The sequence below is a fragment of the Spermophilus citellus genome (assembly GCF_964194105.1).
Source record: "Spermophilus citellus genome assembly, chromosome: 10".
Classification (NCBI taxonomy): Eukaryota; Metazoa; Chordata; class Mammalia; order Rodentia; family Sciuridae; genus Spermophilus; species Spermophilus citellus.
In genome coordinates, this window is record NC_138197.1 from 73104292 (window position 1) to 73121011 (window position 16720).

Here is a 16720-nt window from a genome sequence, read left to right on the forward strand (position 1 = left end):
GGACAGAAGTTCTTTCACCTGCTATTCCCTCCTGTGCCAGCCCCCGGCTCCCAGCCCCTGGCCCCCAGCCTGTTAGGAGGAACAGTGGGAAGATGACTGCTCAGCAGTTATCTCTGCCCCTCTCTCCCACATCCCTGGGGTCTAGGAGTCAGGCCTGGACCCTCTTTGCTCTAGTCACACTTCCTATTAAACACACATTTTATGACAACGGTTACACATATCATATAAATATATTTGTCCAAACTACATATAAGAGGGGAGGGATATGGCGGGAGGAGGAAGTTTTTATTGCTGTGGGGGACCTTGAGAAGGAGGAGAGGCCAGGAAATGAGGACACCTGGAATCACTTGTTCCCCCATCCCTCACAGAAGGCACAAATACATTATTTCTTTCCATGTAAAGATATGGGTGTATGTGGGGGGTTGGGGGTGGCAGGAGACAGACAGGAATCCTTAAAAATACAAAATGAACCTCCAAACTTAATATCTAAGGCTATGGGAAAGGCTGGGATGGGGTGTGGAAGTCAAGTGGGGAACAGAAAGAGGAACCACTGAAGCTGAGACCCAAAGAGGTCATGATGTCCACACTGCTGCCTCTATACAGGCCCCAGAGAAAACTCAGGTAAACAAACATAAGCCCCAAATAAGAGAAAGTGTGGCGCCCCAGGAACTGGCTTTGGGGCAACAGAGAGGGGAGTGTGTAGGAGCCTGTGTGTGGTGGCTCTAGATTCCAGAAACCTCCGGGGCTAGCAGTGGACAATTCTATTCCCAGAGGGGAAGGTCTTCTCCATCCTGGTTCCTCTAAAACCACTTTCAGGAGATAAATGCAGCCACTGCTTCCAAGAAGGACCCCTGCCTGGGACAAAAGGGCCAGGCGGGAGAGGACGAAGTTAGAAAGCTTGGGATGAAAACAGGGCACACAGGAGCAGAATATTATGGAACCTGGTGTGATGGAAACAGGTATGAGACCCAAGTGTGTGTCTGTGCATGAGTGTGTGCATGTGTGTGTAAGTGTATATCTGTGCATATACTAGAGAGGGGGGGGAATCACTCAAAGGTGAAAGGGTCCTGGGTGCTGAAAAAGAAGTGTCCATCCATGTGGTCCTCCAGGGCATCCTTGTCACTCTCAGCAGGGAAGCGCTCCTTACAGATAGGGCACTCCTTCCATGGGGGGGTGGCAGGGCCCCCGGTGCTGGCCTCTGACAGGGGACCCACAGTAAAGCCACTAAAGAGGGACAGAGGGAAAAGGAGAGGGTTAGTGTACTCTATGCCTTGTTGACCTGCAGACCTCAGGGAGCAGGACCCCCAAGTCTTGGCCCAGATCATCCTGCTCCTCACGCAGCATCCTGGTTGTCTCCGTCCCAGCCTCTCCTAGGGCAGCTTCTTCCCCACAACAGTGGAGCCTTCGTTTTCCAGATCCCCATGGCCTCTTTTCTTGAGGTCCCGCTGATCTCTCTAGTGCAGGACCCATCCCCCAGCCTCCTGCTCTCCTCCCTCCATCTCCGTCTGCTGCCTAATGAGGCTGAAAATGAGGCTGACATCGTCCTTCATCTTCTTGCTCCAGCAGAGAAGGATGACAGCGTCACTCCCTCCCTGCCCCGAGCCCATCTCATATCCAGGCAGAGCTGGGGGCTTGATGATAAAATCTCTCTTCCCCACACTCTGCCCTCCTGACCCAGGGAAGAAAAGGGAAGGCAGAAGGGGGCAATTTGGCACCTGAACCCTCCTCACATCCCTGGGGAGTCCCCCTCCCAAAGAGTTCCCCAAAGGAAGTCAGGGAAGAGGGACAACACCTCAGGTTCAGTCAAATAGCTGCTCGGTCCCTCTTTCCTTACGCTCCTATCCCTGGGGAACTGGATCACCTCCCTTTCTCTCCCAAGGAGCCTAGGTACCTACCTGGTGGTTGGGGAAGGGGTAGGGGCAGGAGAGAGGGGATGCAGGGCAATTTGGGCTCCACGGAAGATGGTGCTAGAACAACACAGAAGCCAGTTAAAGGCAGGGGGAGAGATTACCTGGAGGTACCTGGGACTCCAGCACTGGGTGATTTTCTATGTCAACCAAACCTGCATCTCCTCCTTTTGGCTGAGGCCAAGAAGGGAAGGTTGAAGCAGGGCATGGTGACTATTCACACGGACGCTCTTTCCCACCAACTTTGTCCCCTCTCCCCTGTGTCTTCCTCTTCCGCACCCACCTGGCCATGTCATAGAAGGCACTGCCCAGTTCAGGAAGCAGCAGGTTGGCCTCCTCACCCCCACTCTGCACAGCGGCCATCAGGACTGATTTTTCGTCCTCAGCCTCCTGGGGACCAAAGAGATAGGATAGGGTTTGGGGTGGTGTCCAAGGTGGGGGAGCAGCACATGGGGACAGGTCAGGGAAGAGAAGGATGGGACAGTGGGCAGAGGGCTGTAGGAAGAGAAAGGCAGGAGAGGCATTTTGATGGGAGCAGGTGGTTAAAAGCAGCAGGGGCTGGAAGTGAGGACTGGGCTGGACTGGGTTTTGGGGTGGTATCCGTTGGTGGCCTTGAAAAGAGGCTGTGTCTGCCTCTTCTCCCCTGAGAACAAAAGAGAGCCCTGGAGGCTGGGGATGGAGCTCAGTGGTAGAGTGCTTGCCTAGCAAGCAACAGGCCCTGGGTTCCTCCTCGGCTCTGCAAAAACAAAAACATAAAAGAGAGTGCCCTATGGCACAGACTTCCTGCTGTGGAGGCTGGGACTCCTGGGTGTATGTGGCCCTACCCACTTCTTACTGCTTCAGCTCAGGCTCTCCTTACTGCTCACCGAGTCAGAGCTACTGTCCTCAGCTGGCCCTGAGAGGTGGGGAGCAATGGGAGCCGGCTGGCTGATGACAACCAGGGGAGAAGCCTCTCGGGGCCCAGCAGGAGAAGAGCTTGGGTCTCCACGCTCACACAGGCCATAGGGCGGGAGCCTCATGTCTTCTGGGGACTCATCCTCTGAGTCTGTGAGAGGCGCTGGGCAGCCTATAGGAAGAGACAGGCAGAGAAAAAGAAGGATGCATTGCTAAAGGACTAGATCAGCTTGATCTCCTCTGGATGAGGGAGATAGTTACACTAAATAGGGGCCAGGGCCTGGGAAGGAAGAAGGCACTTCCTTCCTCAACAAGGGGAGGAGGAGTGGGAAGAGGTGTCACAAGATTGGGAGTATACAGACTCAGCCCCGCAGTGGTCTCCTCATCCTCTGTGGCAGCATCCTCATTCCACTTCTCATCTGCCACCTTCTCCAGGCGGGCCTCCAGCTTTCTCATGTACTCTAGCAGTTCCTAGAGTTGGGGAAGAAAGAGACAGGTACTTGAGGCTGGGAAGATGCTGATCTTAATGGCCTAAATGGCTTCTGCTGGCTCCAAGATGAACTCCTCCCTCCTCAGGATGAGGCGCCTTCACCATAGGTGGGGGAACATAGGTTAGATTTCCTTTCCCAGGACATTTCCTTCACCCTGACATCCCTCTCTTCTCCCGGTGATCCTCCCCTGCCCTGCCAAGTCATTTAATAAGAGGAGCCTGGGTCTCCTTTCTAGCCTCTGGGCCCTCTTAGAGATTCCAGTTTCTAAGACAAGAATTGACAAGAAAATACAGAGTTTCAAGCCCCCACATCTTCAGATCTGGCATCCAGGAGGCTGAGTTCTGGTTCTCACCTGCTTTTCTACCTGCAACTGCTCTTTTTCTTTCTGGAGCACACGCAGGGCGGACCGCAGCTCTGTCAATTCACGCTTACTCTCTGACAACTGCACCTGAGGGTAAAGGGCCAGATGGAACCTGGACCTAGAATGTGAATCCAAGAACTTGGGCTCTGGGATCTGGATCAACAATCTAGAACCAGGTCTCCCCCACCTCTGCTCTGACACACACAATGCTCTTCCTCTATAAGATCTTTGTTCTGGCCACAGAGTCTCAGTCTCTGCTTCTTGAGTGTGGACACAGAAGATTGTCCTAGTCTGGGGTGTAGAGGCCTTGGTCATACCAGGGGAGCACTCTATAATTCTCCTAAGTCACCCTTTATAGGCCCAGATATGGGCCAAGAGCAGATATTGCATATTCAAACCAAGAAGGGCTGGGAGGTGTGCAACTGAGGTACCACCTAACAAAGAAACATGCACCTGGCATGTCTGAGCCCACACTCAGGACAGTGAAGGAGCACAAATGCCTCAGGAGGACACAGATGGGGCTCATGGAGGTCAGGTGCCTCACCAGGCTAGAATCCTTTTCCCGGGCCAGTTCAGTCTTGAACACTTGGTTCTGGGTCCTCTCCTCCTGAACTGCCTTTTCCAGCCGAAGGATCTCTGCACTAAGCTTCAGGATCTTGTCCTTCTCTGCCTAGGAGATGGTCAAAGGAATGGGAGGTGAAGTCATGAAGAAAAAGGGACGCCACTGGCAACAGCATCATCTCTCACCATGTCCCTTCTTTTGTTGAATGGAATGGTTGAGCCACTTTCCCTTCTTACCTTCCTCATTTCCTATACCCCCTGAATGAAGGGTAAGGACATGACAGCAAGGTGCTATGCTGATTGGGAATGGACATTATGTCAGGGCCTGGTACCTACAACAGTAATGTTTCTGTACCAAGGAAGATAACCAAGGAAGGTAACTAAGGAAGGTGCTATGGTGATGGGGATTGGGATACCTGATGTGGATCATGCCTAGAAAGCAGTGTATCTCCACCTTCGTCCAAGCCCTTCCTCATCCCTAGGTATCCTTAGATTCTCCCAGAGGGTCTGCCCATATGTAGGAATCCCCATAGAGGTGGGGGCAGTAGCCATGAGACTGCCAGGTCCCCCTGCCCTTCTACCTCCACACTCTGCAGCAACCCTGCCCGCTCCTTGCTCCACTGGCATTTTTCCTCCTTCAGGTGCAGACTGAGCTCAGCCAGCCTGCTGGTGACTTCAGCCACTTCCAGGCGGCTGCGGTGTAATTCCGCTATGGTGTGGTCCCTGGCTCCTGCTGCACTGGCCAACTCCTCCCCAAGAAGGGCAGCCTTCTGCTGGCTTGAGGCTGCAAGCTCCTGGGCTCCTCGAAGCTGCTCCTTCAGGGGTTCCAGCTCAGCCTCAGGAGAAAGGAAGAGATGGAGGTCAGAGTTCCCTTGCAAACATTTATGAACCAGGTCCCCACTCCCCACTCTTGGCATTAGGGCCTGGGACTGTGTTGTTTAGTCTTTAGCTGTATCTCTTCCCCTTGTCTCTGGCCACCAGACTTTTCTACAACTAGCTTTTTGAACATAAACTGCTTCCTATTGCCTGGGGGTCTTCACTTACCACTCGCTGCTGGGCCTGACCTAAGGTATCCTTCATCTGGGCCAACTTGTCCTTCAGTCTCTGGGCCTGAGCACTCTGCTCTTCTTGCCGACCCTTGGCCTCCTGCAGCTCCACATTTAAGCGGTGGTTCTCCTGTTGTGCCATTTGGAGCTCAGCCTAATGGAAGTGGAAAGAGGTAAGAAAAGGGGTCTAAGTGTTGGAGTGAACAGGGAGAGGGTGACCTCTGTCACTGTGATGAGAGAAGGTTCCATTTCTTAGACTTAATACAAACTCAAGTGCTCACCTCTTCCTAGCCCTACTTGATTCTCAACTTGTAAGAACTTAAACTTGAACATCCAGCTCCCAAACAAGGATTTCCAACATCACAACCTGGGGTCTTCAATGTGGATGTCTCACATCCCACTTCTGCTTTCCCATTTTACCTTGTGTGTGTGTGTGTGTGTGTGTGCACATGTGCATATGCACGTGTGTTACTGGTGACTAAACCCAGGGCCCAAACATGCTAGGCAAGTGCTCTATCATGAGCTACATTCCCAAAACTTTTTATTTTGAGACAGGGCCTCACTATGTTCCTGAGACTGGCCTTGTTCCTCCTGCCTCAGCCTCCTAAGTCACTGGGATCACAGATGTGTGCCAATGCACCCAGCCCTGCTTTTCAACTTAAATCAAAACCCAGTCTGAATGTCCTGCCAGCCCCTCAAACTCAACATATTCTACCACTCACCCTAGTCTTTTCTACTGTTACTCTCAGTAACAAACTAGCTCCCAAGCCACCCAGGCTAGATACCTTAGTGCCACGCATGGTTCTGTTCTCTCTAGTTGCCCACCAAAAAGCCTATTGCTTCTCCATCTTCTACTTTACCACTGAGATATTTCCCCAGCCATTTTTATTTTTAATTTTGAGGCTGTCTTGCTAAGTTGCTAAGGCTGGCCTTGAATTTGTGATCCTCCTGAGTCTGGGATTACAGGCAAGTGCCACTGTGCCCTATTCTTTTTTAAAAATTTAATTCATTAATTACTTTTTTAAACCCTGGGATGCTTTACACTGAGCCACATCCCCAGCCCTTTTAATTTTTTATTTTGAGTCAGGGTCTCACTAAATTGCTCAGAGCCTTGCTCAATTGCTGAGGCTGGCCTTAAACTTGTGATCCTCCTGAATCATTGGGATTATAGGCATGTGCCACCAGCCTTGTTTTCTTTTTTTATTACTGTTGCAACCATATTAGCATAGGCTCTAGTCATTTTTTGCTTGGTTGACTGAATAAACTCAATAACTAGTTTATTTTTCACAAGGCAACCAAATTAAATTTTTCTTGGGGGGTACCAGGGATTGAACTCAGGGGTACTTGACCACTGAGCCACATCCCCAGCCCTATTTTGTATTTTATTTAGAGTCAGAGCCTCACTGAGTTGCTTAGTACCTCACCATTGCTGAGGTGGGCTTTGAATTCGCAATCCTTCTGTCTCAGCCTCCCGAGTTGCTGGGATTACAGGTGTGCGCCACCGTGCCCATTTTCAGATTAAACTTCTTTAAATATAATTCTTTAAGTATATATCATCCCTGCTTGCAAACTACCAATGCTTCTCACTGCTTAAAGAATTAAGTCAAGATCCTCTACAATCTGACCTAAGCCTTGTCTAAGACTCTTCACTCACACATTCACCTGCTCTGAATATGTATTCTGGTCTCTAAGCCTTTGCTCCTATCTCTCCCTACTCTTAAAGCAGCCTCCCTTTCTGTCTACTCAAATTCTACCCATTCCTCACTTCTGAGCAAAGAGTTTTCAAATCATACTCTATAGAAGTCCAAAATTCTAAGGACGCAATTGAGGGGTTCTGTAAATATTTGATTTGAACTTGTTATTATTATTTTTTAAATATTTATTTATTTTTTTAGTTGTAGTTGGACACAATACCTTTATTTATTTATATGTGGTGCTGAGGATCAAATCCAGGGCCTTGCATGTGCTAGGCAAGCACTCTACCATTGAGCCATAACCCCAGTCCTGAACTTGTTATTATTATTGTTATTATTTTCAGTGCTGGGATGAAATGCAAGGCCTGGTACATGCTGTATAAGCATTCTACCCAAATTAGACTCCAGCCCCAAATTGTTCTAACTTTTTTGAAAATTATGTTTAAAAATAGCACATAGACTCACAAGTTGACATACTGAAGATCACCAATCCATCAACATGTGTTTCTAATTTGTTAAATGTTTAACATTTCTAAAAATGTTAATTCATTTTTGTGCAAACCTCAGAATAAAATTTCTATTGTATTTTCTATTGAAGTGAAGAGTAAACTGAGACTGTAAGACGAACAGTTCAAAAACTGTTACCACTTGCACCTACTAGTGTGGTGACTCAAGGTGTTCTCAATGTTGTACAATCCAAACAGAATATAGGAATGCATTGGCTGCTAAGGCTGACAGAACAGTCATCCATAATCCTTAATTTCAAAGTTTGGTATCCATCAAACTTAATTGCTTTCATTGCCTTATAAGTTAATGTTTATGTTTAACTTCATAAGAAATAAATTTATAGTAATAAAATATTGCTTTTATTTATTTAGTGAGGTTCTACATAAGATGTAAAACTTCATTGGGGATGGGGAAGATGGGGCTCTGCAGCCAATAATATTTGGAAGTAGGAGGCTAGTTCATGACTTCCTTTTAACAGCCTTTTCTAATGTTTCTAAGATATGCTCTCATCCAACTCTTTGGAGTCCCATAATACTGTATTAGATTTCCCTTGTGACATTCCTTATATTCCACTTTCACTGATTTCAATCTGGGTATGGTACTATGTTCTGAAATAGAGTGCCCACAGGGTCTTCTTCACATTTTTGTCCCAGCACTCAGAAAGGGCTCCATGAACAGCTGAGAAAGCACACCAGCTCTGAGCCCGTGCTTACCTCGTTTTGCTCCTTGTCTGCTTGGACTTCCTTCAGCTGCCCCAGGAGCTTCTCTTGTTCCCGAGTCAGGGCCTTAACTGCATCTCTAACCCTGTGAGTGGGGAATGACATGTCAGATCATCAGGTCATCCAGAGAAGGACCCAGACTTCTGTCCTGTGCTCTTCTTCCAGTGTTCCTGCTCCATTTGGCTCCAGATGCTCAAGTCCCCCAACAAAAGGACCCAATTCCAAGTCCCAAGAACTCTAGATATCTAGTTCTTGAGCAAAACTGAGAAATGTAACTATTTTCTTTTCTTTTAAGTTATCACTTTTAAGGAATGTTCTGCTGAAGGATCCCTATTTTTACTCAATTGAAAGACTAGAATCCAGTTTTTTTTTTCTAGATCAAGAACAGTCACTATTGTTTATAAACTTTTGTTCTAGATCAGAAGTTGGCAGACTTTTTTGATAAAGGGCCTGAGAGTAACAATTGAAGCTTTGCAGGCCATGTGGTCCCTGTAATAATTACTCAACTCTGCCACTGTCTGTGAAAGCAGCCATCGTATACAGTAAGTAAATAGGCAGGTATTATAATAAAACTTCACTTATGAACACTGGGATTTGAATTTCATGTAATTTTCATATCCCAAAATATTATTATTCTTTTAATCTATTCTTCAACTAATAAAACATCTAAAAACCCATTCTAACTTATGGGCTATACAAAACCAGGTAATAAACTAGATTTGGCATGTGGGTCACAGTCTGCTGACCCCTGGTCCAGACAGTCCCTGAGAACATACACATCGAGTGTCTCCTAAAGGTAACACTAGTGTATCCTAAAGAAGCCTCTCATATCAACTCACTTTTTATTCTGGGCCTTGGACAGAAGAACTTTTTCCTTTAAAGAGTTTTTAAAAATATCAAATCTACCAGTACTGAAAGAAAATTAATATATTTGATCAATGAAAAAATTGAAGAATTTAACCCCGTAAAAATTTAAAGGACAAACATGGAAAATAGTCAATATTTATGCTATTTGGTAGAAATAACAGTTTTCTGAGAGAAGAAACATTTATTCTTTATAGCTCCAAAGATCTAACCCAGGACCCATTGGTAAGGTACATCAAGGTAGAGTTTGGTCCTATACATAAGACTAAAGTGTCAGCTGTCCAAAATTGAAAGAGGCTGTCTCTTCAGAATGACCTTCTCTAATATACCTTACATTACTCTCAATGCTAATATTCTATGATTTTTTCTTTCTTCAGGGCTGAGAAACAAACTCAGGGCCTTGCTCATGCTAGGCAAATGCTCTGCTACTGAGCTAAATCCCCAAGCCCCTAAGATTTATACTTTTTTTCAAGGGAGAGACCCAGATTCCTGGATCACCAGCTCTAGAATTTCTTAAGTGAAAACAGAGTCTAATCCTATCTTTCCTGTGGTAAAATTTGAAATCCATCCTTTCTTATCTTGCATTGACTATTCTACCCATTCTCTTCTTCCAAATCCTCCACTCCTAGCTCTTGCTTAGCTTTGGCTGCACAATAAATGATAATTATAATTATTTCTGAAAATAATGAATACAGAATAGCATTTGGAAAGATGAAAAAGAGCTAGGTAGAAACATTGATGGTAGTTGGAATACTCTGAGTGAAGTTGAGAAGAGACAGAGAAACAAGGTGAGACAGAGATTTGTCTGCCTGCAATAGGAGGCTAGAGGGTGGGGGTCACAGGAAATAAAGGGCATAAAAAGGGGCAGAAAGTCCCCTAACCTGTCCAGCTCCACCTCCTTTGTCAGCACTTTCTCACTGATGGTCTGAATGTCATCTTCCAGCTCTAGGATGCGTGCCACATGGTCTCCCTGTTGGCGGCTCAGGATGTCCCTCTCTTCTGTGAGCTCCCCATGGGACCGGGAAAGCCCCTGGAATTAAAGTTTTCACAGAAGAAGAGGGAGATTGAGACTCATCTCTCAAAGAAAAAGACAAAGAATTAGGAAGAGCACACATATGTTAAACTCCCACCCCATCCACTGCCTTCCCTGAAAAGCCTGCCAAGGACATTCCCTCACCTGGGAAGACAGCTGGCCCACCTTACATCCCCATGGTCAGAGAACCAAGTCTTACTACAAATTTGGGACATATCTCTTGTATTTCAGTTTAAACCCACTTGTTAGCCCTTAAATATATTTTCTTGATGTCAGAACCATTTTTAAATCCCACCAACATCTCCTTCCCTCTTGTCACTGGGTACCAATTTCAGATGCTGGGTGAGCAGCCAGGCCCAGCCCTTGACCAGGCCCAACTCCCACCTTGTACTGCTCTGTCAGCTCTGCATGATCCTGCCTGGCAGTCACCAAAGCCGTGTCAAGCTCTTGCACTCTGCTCCTCAGCTCTGCCACCTGCCCCTCCAGCTGCAACTTCAGCTGCATCAGGTCATTCCGTTCTTGCTGGCTCTCATCCAGTTGGTTCTACGGGGGGGAGAATGAGAACAGGGTGTGTCTGCAAAGCACCCATTATAAGGCCCCATCACTCCCCAGATGCACTTCAGGGTTGGGAAGGTCCCACCACTCCCCAGATGCACTTCAGGGTTGGGAAGCCATGGCAATATGAGCCATGAAGGGGTGAGCAGGTGAGGCTGCAGAGTCCCTGTCCACTACCTACTCAGACACACCAGTCGACACTCTTCTGCCACCCCTCTTACCTTCCCACCCCAGGTCTGGTACCTTCTTCACCCAGCAGCCGCAAAAATCCCATGTCTGGACTGAGGCACAGACAAGAGCAGGGAGGTCTCCTAAGTTTACCCAATCCGTTCTAGTCTTGGAAACACTTGGGTCAAATCTCCAGTACAATGTTTTTAAAAATATTTTTTCAGTTGTTGATGGACTTTATTATTTTTTTTATTTATATACAGTGCTGAGAATTGAACCCAGTGCCTCACATGTGCCAGGAAAGCCTCTACCACTGAACTACAACTCCAGCCCCTCTCCAATACAATTTTTTTTTTTTTAAATTTTTTTTTCAAATATTTATTCTTAAGTTTTAGGTGGACACAACATCTTTATTTTTACATATTTATGTGGTTCCAAGGATCGAACCCAGTGTCTCATGCATGCTAGGCAAGCACTCTACCACTGAGCCACAACCCCAGCCCCTCCAATACAATTTTTAATAGGTATATTAAAACAAATTATTGAACTCCTCTGAGCCTCTGCATCTTCATCTGTGATGTGACCCCTTAATCTGGGTTGTTGTGAGGCTTAAAATAAGCGTAATGACTGTGAAAACAGAACACCAAGTAGGAGCTCACACATCTCTGACCTAGGTGAGGTGTGACCATCTTTCTATTCTTGGTTTGATTCTATTTATTTATTAGACTTGGGATTCTAGAGGGCAGGAGTTTGTCTAAATCACAGAAAAGCTACCTTCTGAGCCTCCTCGGCCCTTTCCTCTCATCTGGGGAACAAATGTGCTCCCACCTTGCCCTGGCCTTTGCCTTTCTTCAGGAATGCTTTCTGGATAATATCTGCCTCTGCTCCCTAATTCTTCTCTATTTGGCCCACTGGGAATATGATATAAGCCACATGTATGTTTAAATTTTCCACTAGTCACTTAAAAATGGAAGTAAGTGTAAATGTAAAAGTAAATGTAAAATTAATTTTATAATGTTATCTAATCCGGTCTAAAATATTATCATTTTGACATGTAATCAGTATAAAAATTATTGGGATATTTCACAGTCCTTTTTTCAAATACTAAAAAATAGATTATATCTCAACTTGGAGTCATCACATTTGAAGTACCAAGAACATGGTCAGCGCCTGTGGTACTGGATGGGAGAGGTCTGGGCACTCCTATCTGCTCTGGCTGCTCACCTGCCCAGGAGGCAGGCCTCATCCTTACTGCTTCTCAGTGGCCTCATCCACCCTTTGGATTTTCCTCTAGGGCCTAGGGCAGGATGTAGTGCTCACAGAAGGAAGTCTCAAAAAATTCTTACGAAACTGAGTTGCATGGCCTGTGAGTGGCTTGCTTTCCTGATTCACAAGCCCATGTCTATGTCAAGGTTGAGACTGTCCACTGAGCTACATATGTCCCTAGCAAGGTTGAAACTTTCTTGACAGGAAAACTCGGTGAGATCTTCAGTTGAGGCCATAAATGAGGGGAGAGGGAAGTGGGAAGGGCCCCTTACAATGTTCTCTTCCCCTCCCTTGCCTACAAGCAAGTCTATTGCTCTTTTCTCACTTGAAGCACGGTGGCCTTGGGGACAACCAGCAGGATGTCAGAGCCTCCATCAGCCTCCTCCAGGGTCACCAGCTCATCCATGGGCCTTGGCTCTCGGAACTGGAAAGGAGGGCTCTGACCACACACCCGGCCCTGGCGGTTCACATATCGGAACTGGTAGAGCTGTGCTCCTGGTTTGGGCAGGTAACTGGCTGTGGGAAAAAGAGTGGACCCAGAACCCCAGTATGATCCAGGATGTCAAGTGCTCTGCAGGTCCTTTCCTCATTTAATGTACCACATTTTCTATTGTTCTTGGCTCCAGACCCTTGCTCCCTAGCCCATATACCATTTCTCTCTTCCCACAGATTATTTCTGTTCCTTGGACACTCTCCTTCCTCCTTCCCAAGCCCACTGCCCCCTGTAATCATCATCATAATGCCAGCTGCCATGTATTGAGTGCCCACCTTGTACCAAACACTGCACTGATAGTTTTACCTTAAATCTTCATATTGTGCCTACAAGCCTGGCATCCCCATTTACTGTTAATATAACAGAAACAAAGAGGTAAGTAATTTGTCTAAGGCCCAACAGCCTGTAAGTAACAGAGCTAAGATTTGACCCTAGGACTTTCAGAATCTTATGACTACCCTCTGCTCAATACATGATGCTACTTCACCTTCTTTTCACCCGCTAGTTCCATAAGGGGAGTTCCTTCTTTGGGTAGGTGATGGCATCAGATGCCCTCTAAAGATCCTTCTGTCTCTAAGTCTATTCTGAGAGCTCTGTAACATATATTCTCATTAGAGTATTTTTTTTTCTTTTCTTTTTGAGTTGGGGGTCTTACTATGTTGCCTGGGCTGGCCTCCAACTCTTGGGCTCAAGTGGTTCTCCTGCCTTGACTCTTGAGTAGCTGGGACTACAGGCATGGGCCACTGCGTATAGCTTGTATTCATATTATAGCATTCACTTTTCCTTGTCCTCTGTGCCTTTTACATTTCTGAGCCCGGAACCCTTATCCCAACTTCTTTTTGGCTCTACCCTCCCAGTCTTCCATCTTCCCTTATACCTTGGAATTGAACACTGGCGTGGACAGGAGAACCATCAGTGGTACTATCAGGCACTGAAGACCACACAAACGTGTGGTAATCCCGAACACAGGCAGCCTCGACCTGTGAAAGACCAAGATGGGAGAGGGGGTGTAGCAATGGAACTACCATCTAAGGATGGTGGAGGGGCTGAGGGATGGAACAGGGTGTAGGGTGGTGTTACAATGTCAAAGATAATAAGAGATAGGGAAAGTGGGGGGACACTACTGTGTAAGGAGAGAACAAGGCTAAGATGGAGAGAAGGTGAGTTTGCTGAGAAGATGACCTCTATCACTGGTGACATCTTTCTCTCTTCTTCCCTATCAACATAAGGAATCCAAGAACCTAGACATTTCCCTTATTCTAATCAACCCATGTCCCATAAACCTGAGACAAGAGGGGTTTCAGAGTTACCTTGAAAATGCCAATCCAATCACTGGCACTGGGCATGGTGCCTGGTGGGAGGGTATAGTGACATTCCACCTTGGTGTTGGGGATGTAGGTCCGGGCAACATTCAGAAAGTTGACTCCTCCCCGGGACAGTGTCCGGCTTAGTGATGATTCTTCCATCCTGCCCTCAAGATATCTGCTCTCCTATGAAATAAAAGAGTTGAAAAAGTCTCTCCACTCTACTCCCATCACCCCAGCTCTATCCACACCCAGCTACAACCCTGTCACTATACCTGCAGATGAGGGTATACCTGGTTTCCAGCCCCTGAGGGTTATGGGACTTTTTAAAGGTATAACTCTTTTTTAAAATATTTTATTTTTTAGTTGTAGATGGGCACAATATCTTTATTTTATTTTGATGTGGTGCTGAGGATCGAACTCAGGGTCCCGCACTTGCTAGGCAAACGCTCTACTGCTGAGCCATAACCCCAGCCCTAAAGGTATAACTCTTAATCTCTAGAACATAGGTCTGGCCTTGCAAGTCAGTCCCCACCCTGGAGTCATGATGTACCCTCTGTTCTCATAGGCACTTCCTAGAATTCAGTTGTCTATAATTTTTACTCCCTTTTCACTGCCTCATTGACCAAGTCTCAGTATCCCAGGCTTTGCTCCCCATCAGTCCCTTCTTTTTGACTCTTAATTAACTTCCTTCAGAATTCCAGATTATTCAGTCTCCATTTCCCCATCCCATTCCCACAACTCTGGCTCTTGAACTCAAAATCCAACTGAGGTATGGGGCCTTCTCATTCTGGTCTCCTTATTTACTTCTGAGCTTGTTGACCCAACTTTACCCAGGAATGAATTATGACACCTGAAAGCAGCAATTCATCTCTGAAAGAAATAGTTGAGTCTTTAGAACTGGAATATGGCTGGAGGTTATAAGGGACCAACAGTTTGGGCCTGGCCCCCGAGCTCTCAGTCCATTCCCCTTTCTGAGATTTCTACCCCAGTAAATTCTAGGGAAGCAGAAGGCTTCTTCTCTCATCCAAGAAACACTGGCAAGGGGAGGATATAAGGAAAGACAGGTTCTGTCCCTCAACGTCATTATTCCAGGAAGTCAAGAATTCTGGAGGCGGCAGCTTCAAGGGTGGAGTGAAACACTCAGCAGGAACGTGGTAGTGTGGGGAGATGGAATGTGGGGGCCTGGAGCCAGGAAAGCCTCACCCCTGGACAGGGGACAGGCTGGAGAGTGGGAAGCAAGGGGCCTTGAGAAAGGGAAATGTATATTTAGTGTTAAGAAAAGGAAGAGATAGTTAAAAAGAACCTATCATTCTTCTTGGCCTGCAAGAAAATCTTGCCTGAAACAGGACTGGATACCTACTGGTCTGACTGGATGTTAACCCAGTTATAACATTTCCTTCTCCATTTTCTCTCTGCTCCTCTTAGATGCAGTGCTAAGTGCCCGAACCTGTCATCTGTCTACCTTGGCAGTTGAAGACATGCTATGGGATGGGGTTTGGAAGAAGGGATGTTCCAAGTAGCTGGGGAGAGTTAATTAGAAAATATGGGGGTGGGGTGAGGAAAGCTGACAATAATAACAATCCAGGGAACTCCTCAACCAAAGGCTGTGAGCCATCCCTCTTCTCTCCTCTCCAGCCCACTAATCTGCCTCAGGTCAGCTGCAGCTGATGTGTTCAATTAGCCATCACTACTGGTCACGTGCATGTCCCAAACACCACAAACCCACATCAGACTGAAAACAGAAACTCAGTGGAGAAGGAAAGGTGGGTCAGCAATATAAAAAGGTGTACAGTCTTCCTCTAAAATAGAGATTGAATACAGCTTGGATTTTTCAAAAAATCCCTGGTTAAAACTAATCCATATTTTCTCCAAATATATTACTTCTGGGGGGAGGGGGAGTGTAAATTGTTTCGAAAGATCTACGCCTGAGGAACCCCTAAATACTCCCCACAAAGAAGATCCATAACAGCTGCAAACATTCTTCCTGTCTGAAAAGTTCTGGGCACCCAAAGTATATGTGGTTATATTCCGATGTTCACATGGGTATGGGTGTCAGTGTGTGTGTGTGCGTGTGCGCGCGCGATCCCTCCACTTTCCAGGGCTCTAGAATGCCTTGACGTTTCACAACGTGGAAGTTTTTCCCCTCGGAGATTCTGCGTAGTGAAGGCCTTTGGATTGGGGTGAGAGTGGGGTTTGTGAGGGTCAAACCTTGCTTGGAAGAGAATAAGTAAAAATTTCGGCCCCCTCAAACCCTCCGTAAATGTATTAAGCTTTATAAAGAAGGCCCAAGAAGAGACTGAGGACAATGAGGGGGCACCCCTTGCTCAGGGGCCCCTTGAAACCAAGAACACCCAAAACGTGGGGGTGGCTTCTCCAGTACGTAAAGTATTAAAATCCAAACGCTCCCGCATCCGCCTCTACAGTTCCCTTGGATTATCCTTTCACAGGCTGGAAAGTGGGGTGACGCCCCCCCACCGTAAGACCACCCCCCGAATTAGGCCAAGTTTCTTACCCCACAGGCGATCAGCTGTTCCCTCACCTTTCACCAACAACAAAAACAGCACTCCGACTCCAGGAGGGGCGGGGGAGAGGGGACGCGAGGACTTCTGGAGTATGTGGTTCTTCCGCGGCTGGTTCTCAACTAAGCTTGCTGCTTTTAGGACTACACATCCCAGGATGCTGCGCTCAAGGGGGCGGAGCCGAGGGCGGTGGCTCAGCGGACTCCGCGCGGCCTTCTGGGAGGCGTAGTCCTCGTTTCCGTGATGGTCCACGAGGGTGTGGCCACCAAAAGACTTCATGGCCCATAATTCCTCAGGAGGGACAGGCTGCGCTAGTAGTGGCTTCTGGTTTGTAG

At 47.0% G+C, this 16720-nt stretch overlaps 1 protein-coding gene across 2 annotated transcripts; it reads right to left on the reverse strand.

The window, feature by feature from the left end:
• Positions 1-211: 211 nt before the first annotated feature.
• CALCOCO1 (calcium binding and coiled-coil domain 1) lies at positions 212-16491 on the reverse strand. 2 transcript variants are annotated; one of them, XM_081311044.1, is made up of 16 exons: positions 16379-16491; positions 13870-14049; positions 13437-13539; positions 12392-12582; positions 10462-10620; positions 9926-10074; positions 8175-8265; positions 5259-5414; positions 4796-5050; positions 4198-4323; positions 3645-3740; positions 3164-3272; positions 2774-2973; positions 2191-2297; positions 1896-1967; positions 212-1224 (listed from the first exon to the last, which is right to left on the reverse strand). In XM_081311044.1, the coding sequence occupies exons 2-16, from the start codon at positions 14023-14025 to the stop codon at positions 1047-1049; spliced, it is 2148 nt and encodes a 715-aa protein (XP_081167170.1). In that variant the 5' UTR covers positions 14026-14049; positions 16379-16491; the 3' UTR covers positions 212-1046. The 2 variants fall into 2 exon arrangements, with proteins under 2 accessions (XP_081167170.1, XP_081167171.1); XM_081311045.1 differs by lacking the exon at positions 1896-1967.
• Positions 16492-16720: the final 229 nt, after the last annotated feature.

Excerpts from the sequence above, each read along its gene's own strand:
- CALCOCO1 (XM_081311044.1), bottom strand. The coding sequence starts at position 14,025 with ATGGAAGAATCATCACTAAGCCGGACACTGTCCCGGGGAGGAGTCAAC. Across the intron at positions 5,051-5,258 it reads GTCAGGCCCAGCAGCGAGTG|GCTGAGCTGGAACCCCTGAA; the intron begins GTAAGTGAAGAC and ends CTTTCTCCTGAG. Across the intron at positions 1,225-1,895 it reads ACCCCTTCCCCAACCACCAG|TGGCTTTACTGTGGGTCCCC; the intron begins GTAGGTACCTAG and ends GTCCCTCTTTAG.